This window comes from Micropterus salmoides, unplaced genomic scaffold (assembly GCF_014851395.1).
Source record: "Micropterus salmoides isolate LMB-PRFRI ecotype aquatic unplaced genomic scaffold, ASM1485139v1 Ms_hic_scaffold_4, whole genome shotgun sequence".
Lineage (NCBI taxonomy): Eukaryota > Metazoa > Chordata > Actinopteri > Centrarchiformes > Centrarchidae > Micropterus > Micropterus salmoides.
The window spans coordinates 29,822,327-29,847,251 of NW_024043372.1; the positions used below are offsets into that span (position 1 = coordinate 29,822,327).

Here is a 24,925-nt window from a genome sequence, read left to right on the forward strand (position 1 = left end):
CTTATTATCCAGACTTTTTTCAGCCCAGGCTCTATTTTCTATCTTCCCGCTCCCCGTTCTGCTGTTTTCAGAGATCTGAAATGGCCTTGGAGGCTGCACACTTTATCTTCTATCCACTCAACATCATTCTCCCCACTCCTAGGCTTGCAAATTACTCCCAAATAAACAATGTCCCTAATTTATTTTACATAATCTCTGGCTCATTCTGCCCCTCTGCAGTGACAAGGGAGGAAAGGCCGTCTCAACTCCAGGCCCCCCATCCAATTACGTCAGTAATTACTTGTCGTAGCCACTTTCTTTCTATTTAGTTGGCTTATTGTGGTCCTTTGGAGAATTGTTTTGGGGAAAACATGATGTACAATATATTAGAATGGTTACTTGACGAAAGGGAGGGCAAATGAGATCTCTGAGGTGGATGCAGCCAGCTTAGTTATCACAGGGAGGTGATGCTGGTAAAAGATTGACCACTTGGTGGTACTGTTGCACCGCAGTGAGGTTGCAGCTAGACTATTGTCATACTCACCTGAAATACCAATAAGAATTGTGCTGAACTCTTCATAGACAGTTATTCGAGTCTTCTGTTTTTGCTTGCATGTACAGAGAATGAGGTTTATCTGTTCTTTGTGTAATATAAAGAAACATAACTACTATTAGCCTGCAGAAAAAGCGATACAGTTGGGTCAAAACAAAGCTGAGTAATATATCAAATAATATCAATAATCACTTGATTTTTTTAGAGCTACAGAGCCAGATCTGTGCCTGTACAGATTCAGAAGTTATTTCTCTTTAGCTCAGTCTGTGATTTCACATGACTTCCAGCTCTGAAGACTTATCCTTTCTCCTTTAGTGCTCCACATATATTCATATTCTTGATCATAAGGTGTCCTTCGTGCCTGGCAAAAGAGAAAACAGCGAGTGGTGGCTGACAGAAGTGAGCCCTTGTACAGCTGTCGGGGCTAGCCTTCTCCCCCTCACAGAGTATGGCGAAAGAGACTTATCCCCCATCTCCTCTAAAACCTTATGATGGGGCCCAAATGCTAAATCATTGTGGATAGCTGAATGTGGAAGGAGCAAAACAGGAAATGGGTGCATTTTATCTTTATTACAGTGCCTCCATCACTCTTTCTCTTTCCTCCTGTCCCAGCATCACGGTGCTGTTAGCGAGGGTGGCACCGGCAGACTGGCATCTGTATGACCAAGGGGGAGTCAAGGAAGGGGGAGTCACAGCGGGTGGGGGGGGGACTCACCAATCGTTCTGTAAGATTGCTCGCCATCAGCCAGTATTTCCGCTCCGATGCAGGATAAATGGGAAATCAAGTCGCCAGGTGGGCAGCTGTGCCTGCCTGCCTTTAGGGCGATGGGAGTTATGAAGCATAAATATTCATGTCTATCTTCTAGCTGTTGGCAGTCCATATTTTTGTTGACATATGGTAGATGGGTTGGGACTTGTAGTGTGGAGTGCAGCTGCTGAGCTGTGCGTGTGTGTCTGGATCTATCAGTGTGTTGGATGGAACGCATGTTCTTTGGACACAGATACACAGTCAGCCTGATGACCTTTAACCTGTTGCTGAGGTGTCATGTCTGCTGTGTGTACCAGTTTGTCAATTGGCTCAATTGGACGTTAAATAAAGCACTTGTTAGCCGGCCAGCTCAATGAAATTGCTCTCCTCAGGCCATGCCACATCATGGCCACCTGCCAAATGGCAAGAACATACACAGGCTAGTATTATGTTACAGCTTAATGGCACCTGGGCGAGTGTGTGGGAGGGAGTGTTGACGGAGTCTCCGCTGACACACCCGCCTGCAATTAAGCCCAATATGGATATCGAAAGCCCTTCAGGCAACCTCACTGGGCAGGATCTGGCCACTCTGATTACCCCATGCTCTTTCCACCCTTTAGGTGGCTTGTCTGATCCGGGTGCCCACAGAGGTGGTCAAGCAGAGGACTCAGGCTTCTCCCTCATCCACTACCTACCACATGCTGGTGTCTACACTCAGAGAAGAGGTACACACCAATCAAGGACAATTTCTTAACGCATAACTCTGGTTTATTACAACTTTGATCTGCAGATGTTTTGTGGTTTTGGCCATCATTCCTATCACAGAGCCCCCTATGCTTGCCAAGTTAATAGCTGAGATATGGGAGCATAGTGACCTCGCCAAAAAAGTCAGCTGGGACAAGAAATGCAAACTCAGACAATCAGACTTTAAACAGACTTTTAATCAGATTTTAAACACACAACATAAACCCAGACACAAAATGCTAAAGGCTGGAGTATGCTTGAAAAGAACTAGCTATATGACATGCAACACTGTCTAAAAGTAAAAGTGTTCATAGTTGTTCTGAAAGGCCACACTAGAAGGAAAAGCCGGCCGTCATAAAGAGATATGATATGGTTTAAATATGGGGATAACTGGTATTTATGCAATTTGCACATAGAAAGTGACGGGGTAGTTCTGTACACCGTTAGATTGTACGACAAGTGCTTTGGTTGGAGAACACCAATAACTTCACCCTAACCCAATCACAGTGCGTACTTTGGTGAGTAAGATGTCATCGTAAGCAGTAGAAATGAAGGCCAAATATTCTAAGTTGGAATGAGGTGGAATTATTCTTTTTTTTTTAATGTGATGATTTCACAGATTCATTTAAAAAACTTTTCATACAGTTGTTGTTGTGAAGTATTGAACTTGGTTACTTGTAAAATATTTGCTTTGTAATACTGTCTTGTGCTACTGAGTGAATATTCATGATTTATTAAAGGAAAACAATTCTCTATTTATTGAATATAATTCAAATCAAGTCTGTGATTGTGTTTTGCTGTTGTCTCTGTGCAGGGTGTCCGAGGCTTGTACAGAGGATACGGGAGTACCGTTCTCAGAGAGGTAGGATTCATTCAGATGGGGGTTTTTTTCTCAGTTGGTCTATACCTAACCCAAAGCACTTTTTATGTCTGTCTTTGGTAAAGTTTAGTTTCAGGCAATTGCAAAGCACATCTTACAGATTCTATTGAAATCAATTTCAAGAGTTCGTACAACTACTTGACTCCTTGAAGGCCGAGTAGTGAATTCTTTTTGATGGGCTGGATGAATATTGAGGCTTTCCACTTTTCTGATTGAAGACATTTTAATTTCTCTTGGGCTTTATTGAGGTTGGAAATATTGATTTACAGTTTTTTTTTCCCTCACTTTCATCTCGTTCAATTACTTGTGTAAGATGCTCTCCCTCTTATTAAAAGTGCATCTGATTAATTAATGCAATTAGTTGCATTATGAATGCAAAACAAAACGAGGATAAATGAGCATAGGGTTACACTCCCTTGATGGCCGCTCACCTTTCTGTAATGAAAAAGCCGCTCTTATTCTTTGATTCATGATCTTCTGTTTAATTGCACCTGCAGTGCATGATAACACAAAATAATTGTGGCAAAAGCCCCCCCCCCCCTTCCACCGCCGGATAACTTTCTTCAGAACTGGAAAAGAAAATGAGAAAGGGAGGCAAAGAGGGAGAAAGAAGTATATGAAGGTGACACTTGTCTTTCCATCCTTTTTTTGGGGAGGTGGGTGAGGGCGTAATCTAGTCCCCTCCGCTGTGCTAGCCTGTACTTATTTTCTGCCTCACTAAACTGATGTTATTCACGCAAATTCCATCTGGACAGCCGGGGAAAAAAAGGACAACAAGACACTGTGATTTCTCCGAGGGGCTCTGAATAAATGAATACATTTGGAGGCTGGCGCACGGCCTGTGTGCATACTAACACTGGCAGATGAAACGCAACGGTGGCGGCAGGGATTTGGGGTGCGGGAGCGGCAAGGGATGCTCCGCTGTGATTGGCTTTGACGTGTGTCAGGAAGGTAATTCATTTTCTCTCGGCCTCTTTCGCTATCCGCACATCTCCCTCTTTCGACCAAGCGACCCTGTCAAGATAAGTTTGTTTATGTGGTATGGCGTGGCGCCTCCTCCCCCTCGCTGGCCCACTAATTGGGGTCCTCTCCGTGCTATATATTCATTAGGGTTCAAAAGGCATTTCTGATGGGCATGATATCACATTAGCGCAGGATGTGTGAGGATCGACCACGGCCTGGAGGCCAGCCTGGACTTGCAAGGTGGAGTGGAGGTGTGACTTATTTGTTGATCCGGTTCGCATTGTAGCACCAACCCACAGGCAGATCATCATACCTACCAGAACACATTTTAAAGAGTAATGGGGGATTTTACACAGCACACTCCAACAATGCCCTACATTTCAATTTAAAAAACATACCTGGACTGTTCACTAATAAGCAATAAATAGTTTTTGGTTTTGTTTTCTACCCTCTCTTTAAGAGAAAACGTCAAGTTCTCTGCTAAGTCGGCTTTTTTGTATTCCAGCTGAATAGAGCATGAAATCAATGAGATTCAGATTTTGGTCAGTAAAACTGTGCTGTGAAAAATTACTCTGAAAAAACGAAGAAGTATTAATTAACATCACCGAGACTTTCAAGTGAGAGCACAGTCTTGTTTTAAGTCCAAGATTTAAGCTGTTCATGTTGTCTGTTGTCGGTGTTCATTTGTATTAATTTTATGAAAATACAATTCACCCAGACTCTTCCTACATTTTATCATCTGGCAATGCATAATTTTTTTCAGGATTATTTCAACAGGACACCCCAAACTGCTCCTTGTGGATGAAACCACCTTTCACCACTAGATGGCATGCTAAGATTAGCACTGCCTTAACAGTTTGTGCCTGAATTTATCTCATTTTACTCCTTTCCCCACCTGTGTACATTTTCACCCTCTCTTTTCCTCTCTCTCTGCTCCCCCATTACACCAGTCCAGCTTTATGACATTTATGAGCCACAGTCACTGCAGTGAAAATGATGGCTTTTTTAATGGTGAGCCCTCTCTGATCTAAAGCGCTGTGAGGCGATCTTGGGTTTGGTTTAAAACTGCTCCATTTTGATTTTGAGTAATGAGCCTGAGATGGTTTATTAGATAGTAATTTAGTAATGCGATGGGATGTGGGCTGTGGAGGGATATGTGCAAGTGAAGCTGACCATGTCTGACACAGTCAACTGAAGAACCTAGAACATCATTTGATTGACTATCGCATACAGCCACACTACATATATCTCTCATACTTGTGCTCTTTCGCCTACTCAGTCTGAAAGGCACTGTATCTAAATCTGTTCTTGCACATTTTTAATTGAGTAAGCACACAGAAAAGGATGGTACCTGAGCTAGTTTAGTGACTGAACGGTCTACTGATGAAAAATGTGTTCCTGGTCTTCCCTTTACCAGTAATACATCTATTTTTCTTTAGCCAGACTCTGAATCAGCCTTAAAGTTTCTCCACCTCAACAGCTGGGACCTGGCAACCTGAGGTACAGGATCTGGCTATACGGCTTATGAAACACCTCTCCATCCAGGCTCCTCCACGCCTCACCACTGCTTCCTCTTTATCCCTCTCCTCTTCAATCCCTGGTTGATCCCTCCGCTGCTTCCTCCATCAGGGGGTTTGGCTGTAAGGAAAGACTTGCTGACTCTGGTTTTAACTGGTACCAACGTGCCAAATGTCATCACTCCAGCTTTGGGATTTCTGCAGTTAAGTTCTGTTTTAGAACAGATTTGAAAGTTTTTAAGGAACAGCTTCAAAGCATATTTAGGGGCGAGTTTGAGCTACAGATGAGTGACAAACCAATGCAGAGTGTTTTAGTAAGGGGCTGGGCCACCACAAGCCTCCACACCAGCTTTAGGGCTCCTTGTAGGTTCTTAGTCTCTGGGGACTCTACTCGAGGGATGAACACCATTCTTCCAAAAGATCCAAGAGTCCAAAACCCAAAGATGTTGCGTTTACCCCTTATTATTTTCATGATATTTTGATGATCTATCTTCTCGATAAATTGTTGAGACTGCAGTAAATAGTTAAAAATGGCCACGACAATCAAGTATAACCAAAGGTTATGTCTATAAATTGCTTGTTTTGTCTGATTAACAGCCCAAAACCCAAATATATTCAGTTTTGCTGAATATGCGTCCCTCTGCAGTGGCAGCTGAGTTGTTGTGGTGTGTCTACGGAGGTGTGATTGTCCATAGAGAGCAGTGAGAGGGTCCAGCTTCCACTGCCGGGATGCTGAGGTTGAAACCGTATCAACAGCTGAACCCTGCGTGGCCCTTTTTTTTTGGAAAGGAGCCACTTTTCACTGTCTGTGACGCAGGTTCAAAAGGGAGAGGTGAGGGGAATCACTCTCATATCCTGTCTCTGTGCGCACTGATCCACAGAGGCTCATGTTTATACACCCTCATATGAGTAAGACAGAGCAGTGGAGAGACAGAGCAGAAAGAGGGAAGAGAGACAGGGCAGGGGAAGCAAAATGTGTTTATTTTCCTCCACATATGTAAAGGCAGGATTTGTGGGACACTTGTGAAGGAGCGGAGGCTTCCTCCTGCTTTGTGTTTAGAGTAAGACCTCGTCAGAGCGGCTGCCATTAATCTCTCAGAGCCCAACAGCAAACCAACTCTTCTAAATGGCTTTAACACCTTTAAATGCTTAACAAGATTGGATTAAATGAAATGGAAAATGTGACAAGATAGCCCTGGAAAAACAGAGAAATTAAACCCAGGGTAATATTAAACTGTCAGCTGAAAGTGAAATATAATGCCTACCACCAAGAGGCCTGTGTTAATTATATTGTACATTTCTTGTTTTATTTTGAATGTTTGCAATATTATTATTATTATTTTTAGCTGTTACACGGTTATAGAATAATATTTTTATCAGCCTTTGCAAACCAGTGGAAAAATAGTCAGTGAAATGCAGTTTGGCTCTATCGGTTTCAAAGATGGAGGTGAGTGTTTTAAAGAATGTGAGCTACTGGTGCTACATTATCTGTTTACACTGTGATCAATGAGTAGACTAAGAGTCCTGAGAGAAACCTGTTGACCTCTTTAGAATGACCCTTGACATGACTTGACCAATAGAAATGTTTGTGTGTGTTTGACTGTTTCTGTGATATGGTGAAACAATTCATAATTACGTGACATGCGCGGTGACCTGGAGGGCAAAACAACAGACCAACATAGCAGTGTTACAATGCCAGTCAATGCAGCTCAGAGACTAATACTGGCTGAAATAAAGACATGGTCTGACATACTGTAAAGTGGATGTCAAAAAAGACGGGAAAATAGTTTTTCTGATACAGAAATCAAGGTGTGATGTGGAAGTTAGAAAGTAGCCTAGATATTGTTTGATGCAGCTTGTTCACAAACAAAAGAAAATTCGGAGAGATTTATAGAATTATATTATTCTAAACAAAGACTGTAGGTAGAAAGGTAAACACTATATAGGCTAGGCTATTGTTGAACCCATCAGACGCACACCTGACGACTACTGAGCTCTCTTCTGCAATTCTTTAATGCAATTTGTTATCTCTGATTTTTAGATGATGATAATTCCATCAGTTAGCCGTAGGGCTGGACGGTATATCGGTATATGAGGTATACTGATATACTTTAAAAAGTGATATGAAATTAGACAATACCATTTATAACGATATAGTTTGATGTTGAGTTAGGCCTAATTAATGTTTCCGTAAAGTCCTGCCAGCGTTAGGTCATCTTAGCTGAAAGTCCCGATCGATATTTTATACCGGAATTCTGCCTAACAGTACTGGGATATGACTTTTTGGCCATACCGCACAACCCTAGTTTGCATGGTCAGTAGCTAAATACACATCTAATATCGGGGAAACGCGATCACAGGTTCACAGCTGACCATGAGTGTCCGTGACCACACTCAGTCCCTCTCCACATGCGCTCCGGGGGGCTGATGAAATATTTAGCGGACATTTATTTAAGATTTGGTACTAATTTGGCTTATTTTATTTCTTTTACAATTGAAAGTTGCAGTATGGAATAGTTATGGCTCACTAGCGCGAGCACAAATAACACTGCTGGTTTGCATGTTTATATGATAAAGTGATAACGTGTGATATGAAGTGAAATTAAATATGTGAGAGCCATCGTTATCTATTCCTCTCACGTTCAATTCTATTTTGATATTAAACCACCGCACATTCTCACGTCGTTTATTTTTATACATCCCACGTGTGCGTGAAAACCAGCATACATAACCTTTTTGTGCGTAGGCAGCGTTTATACACCGGCCCCTTGTCTCTAAATTAATTGATAAGCCACGCCCATTTACGGTCAGCCAAAAGAAAGTGAGAAAATGATAATATCGGCCTGCTCCTCAACTTGAGACTTTGGTAGAAATGTTTAAAATTCTTTCATAGGAATTGAAAAGCAGCCAACCACAGCTTTAGAGAGGCCTCAGCCTGGTGTGTCTATTCACGTTTTGAGTTTTAACAGTATTCATTTCTTTGATGAATCACTATCTGTCTACCTGCTTGAGTTATAGAACATCATTTTTGAATGCTACCCCTGTTTGAGTTGTTTGCGGGTCGAGGCGACCCTTGTGAGAAGAATGATGGCCTTCTTAAGCTGCAGAGAGCGATTCGTCTTCGTCACTGGATGATCTCTATCCCTTTACCACACCCGTCCCTCCAGGGATTAATGGCTTACTCCCACCACCACTCTGGGTGACTGATGGATGGGCTTCTTGGCTGCACCTGTCATTCACATTAGTGTAGTTGTGTGAATACAACAGTGTCTTTACATTTTTCTGTGCCTCGTCATACACCCATGCTGGCCCATGCACCTATAATATATCCCCCTCGTACATCCATTTCCTCTGGGGTAGACATTGGCACGGTGGCTTTGGCTGCAAATGTGACTAAACCTTGGTAACCTTCCTAAGATCAACACGTGGTCTTATTAATGACTTCTACAGTCTACAGTTAGCTGCCACGCTGTCAGACCCCCACGTGTGCTTTCTGCTCAGTGCAGACTTGGCCGGTGGACAGTGCAGGGCCTTTTGTGCTTCCCCTTTTGAGGATGATGCATAGGAAGTCTGTGCCGCTGAGAGCCATTGATCACACACTTGTGTTAAGTGCGTTTATCCCCATCGAGCTCTTCAATCCACTCAAAAATCTATCATTGTGGCTATAATTCTTAATGCAAAGGATTCTCTGTACATCTCTTTGTGTGGAGACGTATTGCCGATATCTGCTGCCAGACATTTTTCCAGGAAAAAGACACTGTTGTTTTAGCTGAGTTGTTTTTATTCCTCTCCCCTTTGCTGTATGTGTGTGTGTCTCTGTGTATGTGTGAGTGCTATGGACATGACCATGACATGTCTTTCCGGGTCTCTGGGCTGTGTTTGCTTCCTACAACTTTATGCATGTTTGTCTCAATGCGAGCAGAAAACCTTTGGCGCGCCACATGTGTTTCTAATAACACACAGACCCGAAGGCCTGGCAAGGGACTCGGGGTGGGAGTCGATTTAACGGAGAGGGTAATAGGTCTGGAACGGAGGTAAAGGGGACAGCAGTGGTTTGGATGTCATGCAGAAGGAAATAAGTGTCAAGATCGTGCTCCTGCGTGTTAGAATCTGGTGCCAGTACACAAGATTGAGTGTGATGCATTACTCCCCTGACAGCAATACTTGCAATGTAGATTTTGTTTGAATTGGACACCTGTTCCACTTGAGTGTACCAGGCATTAAAGTGACATAATACCCTAACTGCCTGATTACTAATTATTACACATCTCAGTCAATCAGCCTATTATAAAGTCACTGTAAGAAGCATTTACATGATTTAAAAACCATTCAACCAGATCTACTTTAAATAACAGTAATGTCTTATTTTCCCTTTATCTACATGGAGTGACAGGAGAGAGTGAAAGTTAAGGGAGTGGAAGCAGTGTAAATCACTGTTGTGCAATAGCCAGACATGGGGAAGCACCCGGTAATTGCAGCTCCACTTACTTTCATGAGGAGCAACGATGCACATCCTTCTCGCCCTCATTTTCTCCCCTCTTTTCTAAAACCAGGCATAATCTCATTTCTTTGGATTTACAGTAACCTTCAATTCAATGCAAAATACGACCCCTTGTGAATTCAATTGGCTTTTGGAGTGTAAATCATTTTAGACTCTTGACAATGAGTTGCATTTTTCAATCACATTACAATTTACAGGACTGTTTTGTAGTTTATGAGGTTAACTGTTGCATAAGTGCCCTTTTTCCCAGACAGTCATATGAGGCTCTCCAGAAGCACCGCCTGCTCCCCCCACACAGCCACGGCATATACTTAGCCCCGTTTCTCCTGCCACAACCATCATCTTGCTAGCAGCAGTGCTTACCACCCAATAGCATCTGGAACAAACCACCTGAATGTCAAGGGTCACGCTGTGAGGTCACTGCTTAATGTTCAATGGAAAAAAGAAATGTAAAGTGTCTGTCGCACCATGAGCACTCACCTAACTCAACCCCAGCAGAGGTTAGCAGTTCAAACCAATTCATAATTCAACACTCCTTTACATTCTCAGCACCCCAAGCTGGAGCTGCTGTTTATGTGAGCCAAGGGGTTTTTGTGGTTTAGTATTTGTGCTTGATATACCATAGTGGTCATTTTTCAATAATGCAATTGTCAGACTAATGAAATATTTCACATTTTTGTACATGTTTAATGTCAACAATGAGAAGGTCTTTACTAAACAAAGGAGCATTCTTCTTATAAAAGACCATCATTAAGTTAACCTCTCCCGCACATCTATAATAAACTTTGGGTTCGATGTTGCTTGGTTTGACGGTCTACCACTTCGGTCCAGAGTGAAATATCTAATACTATTGGATGGATTGCCATGAAATGGCAGACAATACAGACATTCACTGTCCCCCGAGGATGAATCCTACTGACTTTGGTGATCCCCTGACACATCGCAAATGAGGTTGACAGTTTTGATCTTGAGCTAAATAACTTATTATACTATATTAAAGGTCTCCAGAGGATGAACTCTATTGAGTTTGGTGAACGCCTACTGTTGCACCACCAGGTCAAAGTTTTAGATTTTCCAATGACATATCTCGACATGTACTAGATTGATTGGTAGAAAATATTGTACAGATATTCAAGGTTTCCAGATACTGTAATGACTTTGGGGATTCCCTGACCTTTCCTCTTGGCTCAGAGTGAAATGTCTTAATATGTAGTCTATCAGATGTTGTGCATTGTAATGACATTTGTTACAAACCATCATGTTCCTCACAGGATGAGCAATAACCTTGGTGATTGCCTGAGTTTTTCTCTAGTGCCATCATCAGGTCAAAATTTTCATTTGTCTAACATGTTGTTCTCTTACAAATGTTAGCAATGCTAACACACTCAACTAAGATTAATATATGTGAATATGGTAAACATTATACATGCCAAACATCTGCATATTTACTTTGTCACTGTGAGCATGTTAGCATACTAACATTAGCATTAAGCCGCATAGAGTCACCAGCTTTACTGTAGATTCTGGTTTAAATGTCCAGTTTTCCCACAGTCTGCTCAATAGGAAGTCACCTGTAAAATGATGCATTTGTGTGGAATGAACACAACAAAAGCTACTTGAGTATGAGCTGTAATAACTTCAATGGCTAAAGAAAAAAAGAAAAGAGTACCACCCATAGGAACTCTAATGTCAACAACATCAAATCTAAAATCCTTATCCAATAGTAACTGTATAACACATCCATTGAGTCAACTAAAAATGATGTCAGTGAGACCATTCATCAGAAAACTGCAAACAATATGGCACTTAATGAAGTAGAAATTATTGTCTGAATATCATGCTTAGCACATCATTCTTTTACATTTGAGGAGGCTGAAGATTAAATATTGGTGCAAAGGCTGAGTGAGTTCTTAATGAGAACCAATCAGCGACTTAGTGAAAAGCTGGATTACATGGTAAGGCACTTTAGATGTCGTATCTATAAAGGGCTAGCGTTTTTAAATGATGGTGCTGCTCAGCATTATGTTGTGCAGCCTTTTATCAAGGACTGTAACGGATTGATCAGGTCCATGAATGGTTTTGTTTGATTTACTCATCTGTCTGTGTGTGTGTGTGTTCTCAAAGTGGCTGCGTCACTGCCAGTATACACTTCTCTCACTATGGAGATTGATTTATTTCCAGCTGTGCTGCTGCTGTTCTTATCTGATTCCCAGCTGATAAGATGTGTTTGTGTTAGTGAGAAACAGGGAGAGAAACATTTCAGTTGGCTGTCAGGCAGTGATTGGTTAGCTGGAATGACTCTGGTCTGTGTTTTATTGCTGTGGGCACTGCTCCCAGAGTGTGTGAGTGTGTGAGTGTGTGAGTGTGTGAGTGTGTGAGTGTGTGAGTGTGTGAGTGTGTGAGTGAGTGTGTGAGTGTGTGAGTGTGTGAGTGTGTGTGTGTGTGTGTGTGTGTGTGTGTGTGTGGGCGCGCGCGCACATACGTACGTCTGCACCTTTGCCATGTCTGTTTTCATACAGGCGTGTGTGTGTGTGTGTGTGTGTGTGTGTGTGTGTGTGTGTGCCATGCTGAAGATATCAAAGCTAGGAGCCTTATTCTGGACCTCCCTGCCCACTTTACTATAGTTTGCTCTCTTTCCTTTAAAGGCAAATTCATGTCATTACTGATGCTATTTGACAGTCTTGAATGTTACCTGTATTTATAGACATGAACACTTTCCAAATATATTACCCAAAAATACACAGAATGCTTTCTGCTTTTAGTCAACTTTTGGCTGTTTTTTAACTGTTCATAAAATGCACCTGTTTTCATTACAAATGCTGCACTGGCATGATGGCACTATGCCACTATGCAGATGTTTTGCCTGATGTACAACCACATTTTTGCATGCACGGTTAAAACAACCAACTATGGTTGGTGACCGGCTAGGTTCAGACCAGCTGGCTGACATTAGCAGTTAGCCTATGCTAACATGTTAGCAGCTATGTAAGCTGTATACAAACATGTTTAGTTAAATACTCAGTCCCTTAGTAGTCACATTCTCTTGTTTCTGTAGACACTGGTTATCTCTTACAGTCTTTGAAAAAGCCCTTGTTGTGTTGTGGTGGCACATACATTCAAATTCCTTTGTAATGCTGTCCGTAATGGAATCTGTACCTAATGGTACATCTTCATTTCAGAGAACCACACAACATATCACAGTATTATGAGAAATGAGAGGGAGAAAATGTTGAAAAGTGTCTTTCCCTTTAAGCTCCAGCCTTGTTAATGATACCAAACATTCCTGTCAGTGCAAGCATCGTTTGCTGGTAAGAAACTAAGAAATATTAACTCCTCAGTAGCCTCTGCGCTCAGCCAACTGGCCTCGGCCACATCCTCAGGCAGCCATACTGTATATCTCTCTTCCTGTCAGCACCTAATTGGTTGGCCCTCAGGGCATCCTGTGTCAGACCACACCACCATTCATTGGCTAAAATGGAATCTGCCATTGATGTCATCAGTCAGTGGCTGTGACACAACCAAACTGTCATGTTATAACTCAAACAATTATTCAAAAAGTATTTCATTGGGATGATATTTAGCCAATAAATTAGATATTAAACACAGCACATTTCCCTATGTTTAAATTCCAACTGTAAGGATGTTGAAAATGATGTCAGTTTCTCTACCCTAACATTCATAATACATGCCTCTAGCCTGTTTTCACAGAGTATTGAATCCCAATAATAATGTTTAGCAGGTGAATGTGATGTAAAATGTGTCATTAGCAGCATTCTCATACGTCCCTTCATTAAAGGCAGTGGAGGGAAAGAAGCATCAGGTGTCTGTTGGAAGTTTGTGTTTTTTCCTTTTGTGCCTTTGCCTGTTCTGATGTATCAGGTGTCCGTTTTGAAGCAACAAGCTGCGCACAGGTGGGAGGAAGAAAAAAAAATCACCAGCACAACATAAATATTATTCAGAGTTTCTGGGAAGCATTTCTCTCATGGCGATGGAATTGCTCACTTGAATCTTTGCCAGCACACTGTTTCTCCACCACCACCACCTCCCTCTTTTCCCCTCTCTCTCTCTCTCTCTCTCTCTCTCTCTCTCTCTCTCTCTCTCTCTCTCTCTCTCTCTCTCTCTCTCTCTCTCTCTCTCTCTCTCTCTCTCTCTCTCTCTCTCTCTCTCTCTCTCTCTCTCTCCTCCCCCTCCCCTCCCCCCACCTCAGAACAAGTCTTAATTTGTCGGGAATATTACTGCTCTGTGCCGACACTTGCTGGGCTGTGGCGGCTTATGGAAACGTGGGCCAGCTGTGATTTTATTTGCTCACGGGGAGATGTGCCGGTGCTCAGACTTCTCCCTAGTTTGGCACGCACGCACGCACGCACGCACGCACGCACGCACGCACTGCCCTTGGCATTCAAAACTGTCAGATGGAATTCTTCAGCAAGTGCGCTCACTCTCATTCTAGTTTTTACAGTGCCGGGGAGCTGGAAAGGTTGGGATGAGTGATTGCTACTCGCTTAAGGCAGAATACTCCTCATAGTTACGCAGTATAGGCCTTGAAGGGACACATGCTTGTGCTGCAGGATGCACACAACTGCATGGCCTCCAACACTCCATAATCTGTGACAAATTTGGACTTGAGGAACTGCACTGAGCACAATGGGGAGTTACGCTTTCTATGTGTTGTAGGTTTAGATGGATATGGATAGGCATATGATTTGTGTGAAGTATGCCTCAGGGGAGTGTAAAGACAGGGTGTGTATGTGTGTGCTTGAACTGAGACAACATATGGGGGTCTGTTTTCTGTTATAAATGAGAGCAAGCCTTGGTTTCCACTAACCAGCACAACCACCAAGAGAGAAGTAATCCAACCTTTCTCTCTCTCTCTTTGGCACTCTCAGTTTCCCCCTCCTCCTGCTCCTCCTTTCTCCCCATCTCTCTCCCCCAGGCCTCTCTTATGAAGTGAGAGGCCAAACACAGGCCCGGAGTGCCGGATCAGGCTCCCTCTATTGATTGACTTTATTTATGTGTTTGTTTATTTATTTAAAAGGCCCTGAACCCCTCTGTCCCTGAGGTGTACTTATGTGCCACACACACACACACACACACACACACACACACACACACACACACACACACACACACACACTCTCTGTCTCTCTCTCTCTGTCTCTCTCTGTCTCTCTGTCTCTCTGTGGACTGTGCAAAATACAATATGTCCTCCTATGTGTAGCGAGGGTTTTTGCAGAGTCGCTGTTGGGTGTAATGTGTGTCGTCACTGCAGTAACTAGGTGTGACATTAGCTCATATGTGCATGCACGACTTGGGTCCAGTGTTTAGAAACATAACATAGCGCAGGGAAATAATTAACAGCCAATAATTAATTAATATGTGGTTAAAACAGGAACAGTGTACAGTAATTCAAATATTTTCTGTGACAAAAGTGTTAAACAGTGTAAATTGAAGGTAAAAAAAGTTAATGCAGTAGAAACTACAATGGTGCAAAAGATGCAAAAATGTATTAAAATTCAATACATTAAAGACAGGTGAAATAATTTAGGTTTTATACTTTATCATATATGTATGATCTTGAAGAAAATGAATATGTACTATATATAAACAAACAGCATTTGTGAATTAAAAATGTTCCTATTAAAATCACAACACTTGCATTCAAAATGTAGAATTATATGTGTAACAGACAGCTCTTTGTTGATAACATTGTTACCGCTAAAATCAGACCAAAAGTTTCCAGTGAAATTCTGGTTAATTTTTCAAAAGTACATCAAATTTTGCCTTTTTTTTTCATGTGTTTCCATGCTTTTTTGATGTTTTCAGTTCTTAACTGTGGAACATAGTAAATTGCTGTAAACACCAATTCGATTTTTGATTAAGAGAGATTACGTTTTTTTTCATCCACTGGCTCGAGCTGGTATTCAAAAACAGTCCAGCTGGAGTTATATTAGGCAAATAATTGCTGCCCCCCCACTCACCGTTTACTCAGAGCTCAGGGTATTACAACATGCATCCTTATCTCATATCTGTCATAGTTCATTAGAATAGCCCTAACCAGCAGCACGCCTGTGTGTACATTTGCACATGTATGTGCTTGTGCTTGTCTGGTATGTAGTTTTTAGTGTATTTTTATTTTTGTTTGCTTGTGCTGTTGTGTACGTGTTTCATCTCCATATATACGTCTAGATCGTCCTTCAGCTGACAGATAAACAGGTCTGGCTTCTTCCCGCTCAGTGACTTTCTTAGACTGAGGTTGAACACTTGGCACGGTGACTCGTAGAGGTGTCCAACACCACCTGCCTCTCTGCCATGATTAATGACTTTATCAACTTTCAACGTATTAAAATCTGATCTGTCTGTTTGTTATCAACGTGTCACCACAGTCATTCTTTCGTGACACACAGCAGATGGAACGTGGGTGTGTCTGAATGTTTGTGTGTGTGTACTTGTACGACTTTGGCAAGTGAAGCCAGCATGCAGCCCTGTTGCATTAGCAGGTAATAAATGTGGATTTAGACTCAGGGTTTTGCTCTACTGGCCAGTCCGTTTTGTGTGTGTGTGTCTGTGTGTCTGTGTCTGTCTCTCTCTCTCTGGTTCTCAAAAGACCCATAGTGATTCCTCACTTTGAATAAGGCCGCCATTGATCGTTTCACCATCTGACTCCCAGCTGCATTCTCTTAAAGCTCCTCTCCTCTTCTCTCCTACCTTTTTTCTAACCAGGAAGTGTGTGAGACACTTCTGAACTTGTCTGCTTTTGATTGCTTCTCTCACAGAGACCCTCAGCATCCAGGGCTCTGGTGACCAATTTGGTCAGTCGTCCTTCCTGCTACCATAAAAAATATAAATAAAATACCATATTCTTTTGTCTGACTGTCGAAAGACAGGGTTGGATGCTTTTACAAACAAGCTTCAGATCTACCGGGTGTGCTTTACTATTACAAAACCAGTACTGGAGTGCAAGAGAAATGCTGAGACTGAAAGATTGTGATGCAGTTTGAAAAACCACCTCTGTAAAAGGCTCTAAATAAAATAAAAGAAACCACTAGTTAACTGGGCAGTAAAAGTGTTGCTCTATTCTCATCCTGAACTCTTTAGTGACTCACCATTTCTTAACATGGCTATTTAAATATTTGCATTTGAGAGAGCACACATGGACTCATTTGAAATGGTACATTTGGTAAATTCCAAATCCACAGGTTTAAGGAGGTTTTTGCCAGATGGATTTGGAACGGTCATCCAGCCTCAATTACTAACAGAAGATCCAGCAGACTTCTCTGGCTCATGAATCATTTGCTTTTTTGCTCATTTGCTGCACATCTGGTGGCAAGAACAGAGCAGAATGAGTGCGAAAGTTGTTGGATTCAAGATTGCACCACAGTGTCTTGACTGAGTTAGAGTGTTGGAGAGTAATGGTTTTCTGAATATGGTTGTTTGCCTCTGGGATTTCATAATATAGCAGTAGAATCTGAGAGGGCATCCTTTATAATGATTGCAATGTCAGTAAACAATGTCATTCATCATATACTATCCATGTGAGTTTTGACAGAAATGTTATCAGCACGTTGGGAGCCTTTACATGTCTGTGAAAATCTAGATGGGACAAAATTGTAGCTCTCTGGTTTCCACAAGACTTGCGTCACAACCAAAATAAGATTTCTTAGCATTATTAAAGAGTGAACAATCAGATTGCTTTTAAACAATTGGTGTGAAAAGTTACATGCTTTTCAGTATAACATAAAGAATTGAATCAAGTCATGTGATCGACTTACCATTTTGAGTTTTTTGAGCAAAGTAGGCCTATTGGTCGGTCCACCGCTTTGGTCAAGACTAAAATATCTCAACAACTACCAGATGGATTACCATAAAATTAGGTACGGATATCCATGGTACCCAGATGATGAGTTCTCATGACTATGATCATCCACTGACTTTTCTTTCTTTGTGGTTTTGAGTCCACTCAACAGCATTTTGATGGATTGCAATGAAATTTGGTACAGACATCCATGCTCCTCAGAAAATGAATAGGAAAAGTTTTGGTAATCCCTTGATTTCTCATCTTGTGCTATTATCAGGTCAAAATGTTTCCAATACTTTGGTTCATAAGTAGGGTTGGGCACGTTAATGCGTTATTATCGCGTTAACGCATTAATTAATTAACACAGACAATTATTTTATCGCACATTAACGCAGTTTTTATATTCTTTATTATTAGTTTGAAAGTCCCTTGCTCACTGGCTCTGAATACCCATACAGTCAAACCATGGGTCACAGGAGGGGCTGGATGTTGATCAGCCTGCAAATCACCCACCCAAACAAGCAGTGGAGGGTCACAGCAAGAAGCCGCTTTCTTGTTAATGACGCAGCCTATCAAACAACTCAACCAGCAAAACTACTGCTGTTCTCATCAGCCCCAGCTGTACTTTGTGTTTGTGCTAATTAGGAAAATTGTCAGCATGCTAACACACTAAACAAAGATGGTGTACATGGTAAAGACTGCGCTTGCTGAACATCAGCAGTAAACATTGCCATTGTTAGAATATCAGCATGCTGACATTAGCATTTAGCCCAAAACGAAGCCTAAACGCAGGGGAATCTAGCAAAACAGCACAAAGTCATCCGGCAAAGAAGTTGAACCAGGCTTAACATTTGCTGCAACGCAACACAGCGTTATCTGGCAAGTTGTCGTTGGCCAGTGGCCATAAAGATTACTTTTTAATGCGAAAGCCACATTTCTACTATTTACCCAACGATTGTGGTGATGAAAGATCAATAGTTGTACAAACCGTCGTGCAGTGTTTTGCCGTTTGATAAGCCTTTAACCACATTAATCTGTTACTCCAACTGGAATGCATGGCTCATATTTCGTTGTTTCAGCGGTACCTTAAACAACACACCCCACCAATACAGACCCCAGCACTGTTTTAACCGAAGGGCTGTTTGGTTCTGAATCCCCACCTAGTCTTCTTTGTTTTTGTCAGTTTAACTCGCTGTTATGTCTGTGTTACCAGTGAGAGTTTTTGGTAACTTGGAGTTTACAACGGTGGTTAAACAATTAACCAGATGTTCGTTTAAGTTGTCCTGTTGTTGCTCGTGTTTTTGTTTGGTCATGGTATAAAAGTCTCTAGCGCACGGTTAATGTTAAGTGGATGGTACAAACTTTAAATCTTAATAATTTATAGCTTCATACCCTCACAATGGTTTTATGCTAAATAAAAAATAGTCTACTCTCATACTCTTTCTCTCTCATTTTAAATACTCATCAGTATGCAGAGGCTGCAGTATGACCTATTAAAAGTCATTTGTCAAATTGCAGCCAACTGGTTTTCCTGCAATCAGGCTCAATGTGAATATATTTTGACATGTGTTTTTCCTGCCCTCCACTGAGCGCCTAAGGACCTGTGACAGCCCGAAACCTCTCTGAATACTAATAAAGTTAGCGCTAATACAGTTGGCAAGGACACATACACACAAACTGTAGCACTGTCAGCAGAGTGACACAGCAGACGCAATCTCCATATTGCTATAATATTGTACCTGACAGTCACAGCAAGTGGCACTGTCACCTTTGATCACTGACAAAATGTGTCAGCCAGCGAAAAATAAAATGCTGCTCTCTGGACACACACAGACACACACCAGCGGAAATATGATTAAGCCTGTCGACATATTCCTAAAAAAATGCAAGACACACACATGCAGGAGGGCAGGTCATCTTTGTTCATAGTGTGTATATTAGTGTTGTCTATTCTGTAGTTTGTTTTATTTTATTATTTTGTTATGATATTATTGTATAAGTAAGCACATCGTGAGCATGTACAATCCTTAGTCAAATTCCTCGTATGTGTACACATACCTGGCAATAAAACTGATTCTGATTCTGAGGTCTGTGTGAGAGCTGGTCATGTGTTTCCCAGCAGTGGAATCCTGTCCCTGGAGGCCAGCTGGATGATACAGATGTTTGTGGGCTTTGGGAGCAGATGCTGCTGAGCTCCTGGAGCACAGTCTTTATTTTGTGGCCAAATTGCAGACCCATACTTTGGCAGGATTTTATATATATATATATATAAGAATGTATATAATGGTTAATATAGTTATAATTATACTGTGGAGTGCAGCAGGACAGCACAACACATGAGAAGAAGTAAGTGGTCAGTAGGGTGGAGAAGGTGGATTGGCCGACGGAGAGAGAAGAAATTTGATGGAGGTTTTATGCAGACAGTGAAGAGGAAGATGTAGTTTAGACAACAAGATTCAGTGTTTCCTCTAGGATTTTTTTCAGCAGTGGTGGCAGGACAACCCCCCCCCCCCCCCCCCCCTAATGTTAAGTTACATAGCAGCTATGTAGCCGCTGGAGAAGCTGCTCAGCTGCGCAGTCTGAAGGGGAGGAGAGATGTTAGCTAACTTAGCGCTCACCGGCTTCACTTTTCCAGCAGGTGGGAAACAACAGACTTTTCTTGGTCTTGAGAAGCTGACACACTGTAACAGACACAGCACATTTACATCTGTCACGTATGTTCTGCATAGACGAGGAGAGGAAGCGAGCAGAGCATTGAGGGCTGCCGTGCTCGCACAATGTGCGAGTGAAAACATTTGTAGCGCATAGTTTAATGATCGTGAGACATTTTTGCAGTGGCGGTCCCGCTGCTGAATGCATATAGAGGAAACACTGCAGATTTATTACAGGGCCAGAAATTCAAGGGTAGATACTAGAAACAGAGACCCGGACAACTGAAGTGAACAAAAGATTTATCTAAGGCTTGCTGAATAAAAGTGAATCACAGACTCTGGTCTAAATGGACAGATGGTGTTTTGCATAGTCAAAAAATGTCTTATCCCTAAATACTCCAGCTAGGGTTGGATGGGGCAGATGGGGAAAAAAGTAGGCATGCAGCTAACAGTTATTTTAATTCTGCTGTAATTTAGTGATGATTTTTGATGAATCAGTTAATCATTTTGTCCATAGAATTTCAGCAAACAATGAAAAATGCTCATCACCATGAGCCCATGATAACACCAGATTGTTTTGTTCAGTCAACAGTTCAAAACCTAAAGAATTACACTTCACCATCACATAAGATCCTGTCAATCCATCCAGTAATCAGACTTAACACGCCCTTGTAATCCCCAGAGCCCGACACTGAACAAATCCACTGTGTTCAAATGTTTACGATTGTAAAACTCTCAATTCCATAGCACAGAAATTATTACTTACTACTTACTTAATACTGTCTTACGTGTGTGTGTGTGTGTGTGTTTCTTGTCTCAAGATTTTCATGTCAAGGTCATGTTCACAGACCTCAACAACGTGTGAAATGCCCCGGGTGTGTTTCTTCTCTCTGGTTATTGTTATGATTCGGTTTGTGATCATGTGGCCATGGAAGCGTACTGATTGCCTCAAGCTGGATTTGAGCGAGCTAGAAAAGCTTTGGCAGGCAGAGGAAAACCTCAGTTGCATTGCAGTGGACACAAACAACACTACTGCTCTGCCCTCAGGGTAGTGTTTTCTTCTGCTAACTGATCACTTAAATAACAGCAACACATTTAGTCTGCTTGAAATGACACATTGAAACAAGATAAAAAGCACGCTCTCCCTTATTTACCTTGCAAGCAAACATTTTGATGATATAATTGTGGGATCCTGATGATGCTGACAGACATTTCTTTTCCATCGTTTTTACTGGGACTTGTCTGTTTTTTAGGCTTATCATTATGATCCTGGATTGACTGGCCGCCATACACACACACACACACACACACACACACACACACACACACACACACACACACACACACACACACACACACACACACACACAAGCGTAGCAAGGCCTCACAGGACGGAATAGGTCATGGGACCTGAGGCATTATACAAGACAGGGGGTTGAGACGGAGTCAGCAGTAGGCACCATGGAGCAGTGAGGATTTTATACTGCCTGGCTGCCTTCATGCTAGCCTAGCGTAGCACGACCCTGGCTGTCTGCATGGCTGTGTGATAGTCTACCATGACATAGCTCAGGTCTAAATGTGCCCCCAACACTTGTGGCAGACCTTTTTTGGAACTCCAGAATATCAAAGCCATGCAGTTCACCCACTGGCCCAAGGGTTAGAGACTTCAAGTACAGCACCTGCAACCAGTTACAAACAGGTGGTCTCTCACTGTGTCCTTAAGAAATATGAGCCCCCAACTCGCTCAGTAATGGTTGGCTCACTGTTTCATATTGATTTCTAGGGGTATGCATCTTCAGTGGTCTCACAATTTGATTATGATTATCCTGTCAATGATTCAATTCGATATATTATCACGTTGCGTCACCTCTAGGGGTGGGAATTTCTAGGCACCTCATTACGATTATGAGGCTACGATGCAATTGTAAAGGGAATAGGATAAAGATGTATTTTTTCACTGTGTGACTATTCCTTTTTTTGGTCTCGTCTAGTGTAGTTACATGTTTGTCTTGTCCTGTAAGTTGATTTTTGTAATCTTGTATTGAGCTCCACGGGCCTTGACAAACGGCGTTTCGTTCATTTGTGTATGAATGACAACAAACAAACTCGAACTAGCAGCCAAAAAACATCCTGCTCAGCTTCCAGACTGCAGTCTGAATTCCGCCCTTTTCGTTCCGTCAACATTACGTTATCAATTAACCTCTAGATAATCGATCATTGAAATTTGTAAACCTGCATCGAGATGCATCTAAGAATCAATTATTTTCCACACTCCTATTGATTTCTTGGGGGAATCTAGCTTCTCTCACATGAATGTCACAAAAACGAATGCTCACCTGGAAGATGGAGAAGTAGATAATAAACACGAGTGTGTATTGGAGTCTGTGCTGTGCTGCATGCTTTGGTGTTAGCTGTGGTGTCATCATTAGGCAATCATTAGGCAATCATTAGGCAAGAGGAGCTCAGGAGCACGCATGAACGTCACAATCTAAGAAAGCATCATGGAGGCTGTTACAGGCAACTGAGAAAGCCGCCCAATGGTTCATTTTTATGTGAGGTTACAACCGGTTCACAAATAGGCAATAAAAAGTGAATTATTTCATTTAAAAAAACTGTGTATAGCCCCTTTAAGGCATATGCACAATGATCCAATTGAATAATAACTGTCACATCAGTCACACATAATTCCTTAAGAACTGTACTTTCTGATCTCTGAGATTAGCTGTTTTGCCTGAGGAGTCAGACAAAATGTAATGTTTCAATTCCCACAGTTTCTCATTCAGTACGTGTGCCTTCAATAATTACAGTGACGTTTACTTTGCATTACTGATGTGTGGTGTGAGGGTTTGTCTTTCTGAACACATGAACTACATGAACCTTGCACACATTGCTGAAAAGGTTTTCAGAGTATGTCATCCTCTTTGGTAGCACTCCTCTGGGTTTGAATAATCTTTCTTCACTCAAAACTACAGGGAGAGGGAGGATCTATCAGGTACAATGATGGGGTCTATTGCCAAGGTTAGCCCACCTAAAAAGCAAAAAAAAAAAACAAAGAAAAAACTTGCCCATGGGCTGTTTTGAGAAATCTTGTTTGTGTTTTAGCGCAAGTCAGAGCAGTGACACAAGGATTGCAGTTGTGTTGTGATAATTCATTCCACAGCGGGCAACACACTGCACGCATTGCTCCGCTCAATAGAAAATAAAAAATACTTCAGGTTATTTTTTGATTGGGATGTTCACAGCGCGTCTCTCTCGGATAACTCATCCAATTGCCTTTCTTCACCAGCTCTTCTTCTGTCCCTACCTGTCTTCATTTCTCATTCAGCTGAAAGATTTATTATGTCTGTCATCTCCTTGTATCACCATACCAACACATCAGGTTGAAGTATTTCATTGGTATGTTCAAGCGTGTTGATGTGAGATGAGTAGAAATCATTTTAGAACTGTTAAAAAATACCACTGCAGCCATTAGCTCACATAACCTCCACCCTGTAGATTTTAGAAATCCCAATAAACAAACACACTCAGTTGGATTCTGCCATATGCCACGTCTGCTCCGGTTCATACACGTTTTGTGTGTGTGTGTGTGTGTGTGTGTGTGTGTGTGTGTGTGTGTGTGCTCCCACCGGCCCGCCTTCAACCCTCCCTAACTATAAATGACTTATCAGTTTTAATCAGACTGCATGTGGTTTTCAGACGGTCCATCACATACACCACACACATGCGCACACACACACTCTCTCTCTCTCTCTCTCTCTCTCTCTCTCTCTCTCTCTCTCTCTCTCTCTCTCTCTCTTTTTTTTATTTATTTTTTTATTTTTTCCTGGGCTGGAAAAAAGCAGATTGGGGTCGTAATAAAAGACAGGTGCACTTTTATTCCTTTTGAAAGCTCTCTCATCTCTCCTGAGTTGGAAAACAGAGGTGTACTCTCTCTTCATCGTATAACACTTCTCTTTCAGTGGCATGGATACCAGACCTACATCAAATAAAGTTTTTAGATCATCTCCAAGGACTGAGAGAATTTGCTTCTGTCTGCCCGGACAGACCAGATGGGCACAGGGAGTTTCCACTGGAACATTTCTGCAACCATCGAATGTGTTTGATTGTACGATAGACTGTATAAAGATGGCATGACAGCTTCCAAAAGTGAAGCCTAAACATCTCGATCGCCCCTCGGGATAGATCACATACCCTGCCCCCTCCATGTTTGCCATTGGAAGATAGTCCAAACTAAAAAAGTACACGTCAAATAAATATTTCTCATGGTTTCTGTCATTTAAGGTAGTTTATATCACATTGGTTTTAATTAGTTATTTGATGTTATAGATAGGGCCCTGTGATTTTTGCAATGCTTAACTTGCTTGAATTGCCTAATATTGTGGAATCTGCTAAAATGTGTATAAAAATCTGTATTTTCCCCTGGCATTACAAGTATTTTTTCCCCCACAGCACTTAAGCCAAATGAACAGAAGAACTGCTATGTTTTGGTGTCATTTACAGGCACACTGCTTCTGTGCTGTCGAGACAGGCAGTTCCTCATACTGTTGACTTCTTAGGCACTAGATGCAAGCTCGCAGAGTCAGATATTCCATAA

At 41.8% G+C, this 24,925-nt stretch overlaps 1 protein-coding gene across 3 annotated transcripts in view; it reads left to right on the forward strand.

Annotated features, from left to right (window-relative positions):
* Positions 1-24,925, forward strand: part of slc25a26 (solute carrier family 25 member 26) — a 62,066-nt gene that overhangs the window by 9,521 nt on the left and 27,620 nt on the right. For 2 of the 3 annotated variants that reach the window (XM_038697161.1, XM_038697160.1), the window contains exons 4-5: positions 1,901-2,005; positions 2,839-2,886. The exons of the other annotated variant lie outside the window; for it this stretch is intronic. In XM_038697161.1, coding sequence (XP_038553089.1) covers positions 1,901-2,005; positions 2,839-2,886 — 153 coding nt within the window. The remainder of the gene's footprint in view (positions 1-1,900; positions 2,006-2,838; positions 2,887-24,925) is intronic. 3 annotated transcript variants of the gene reach the window in all.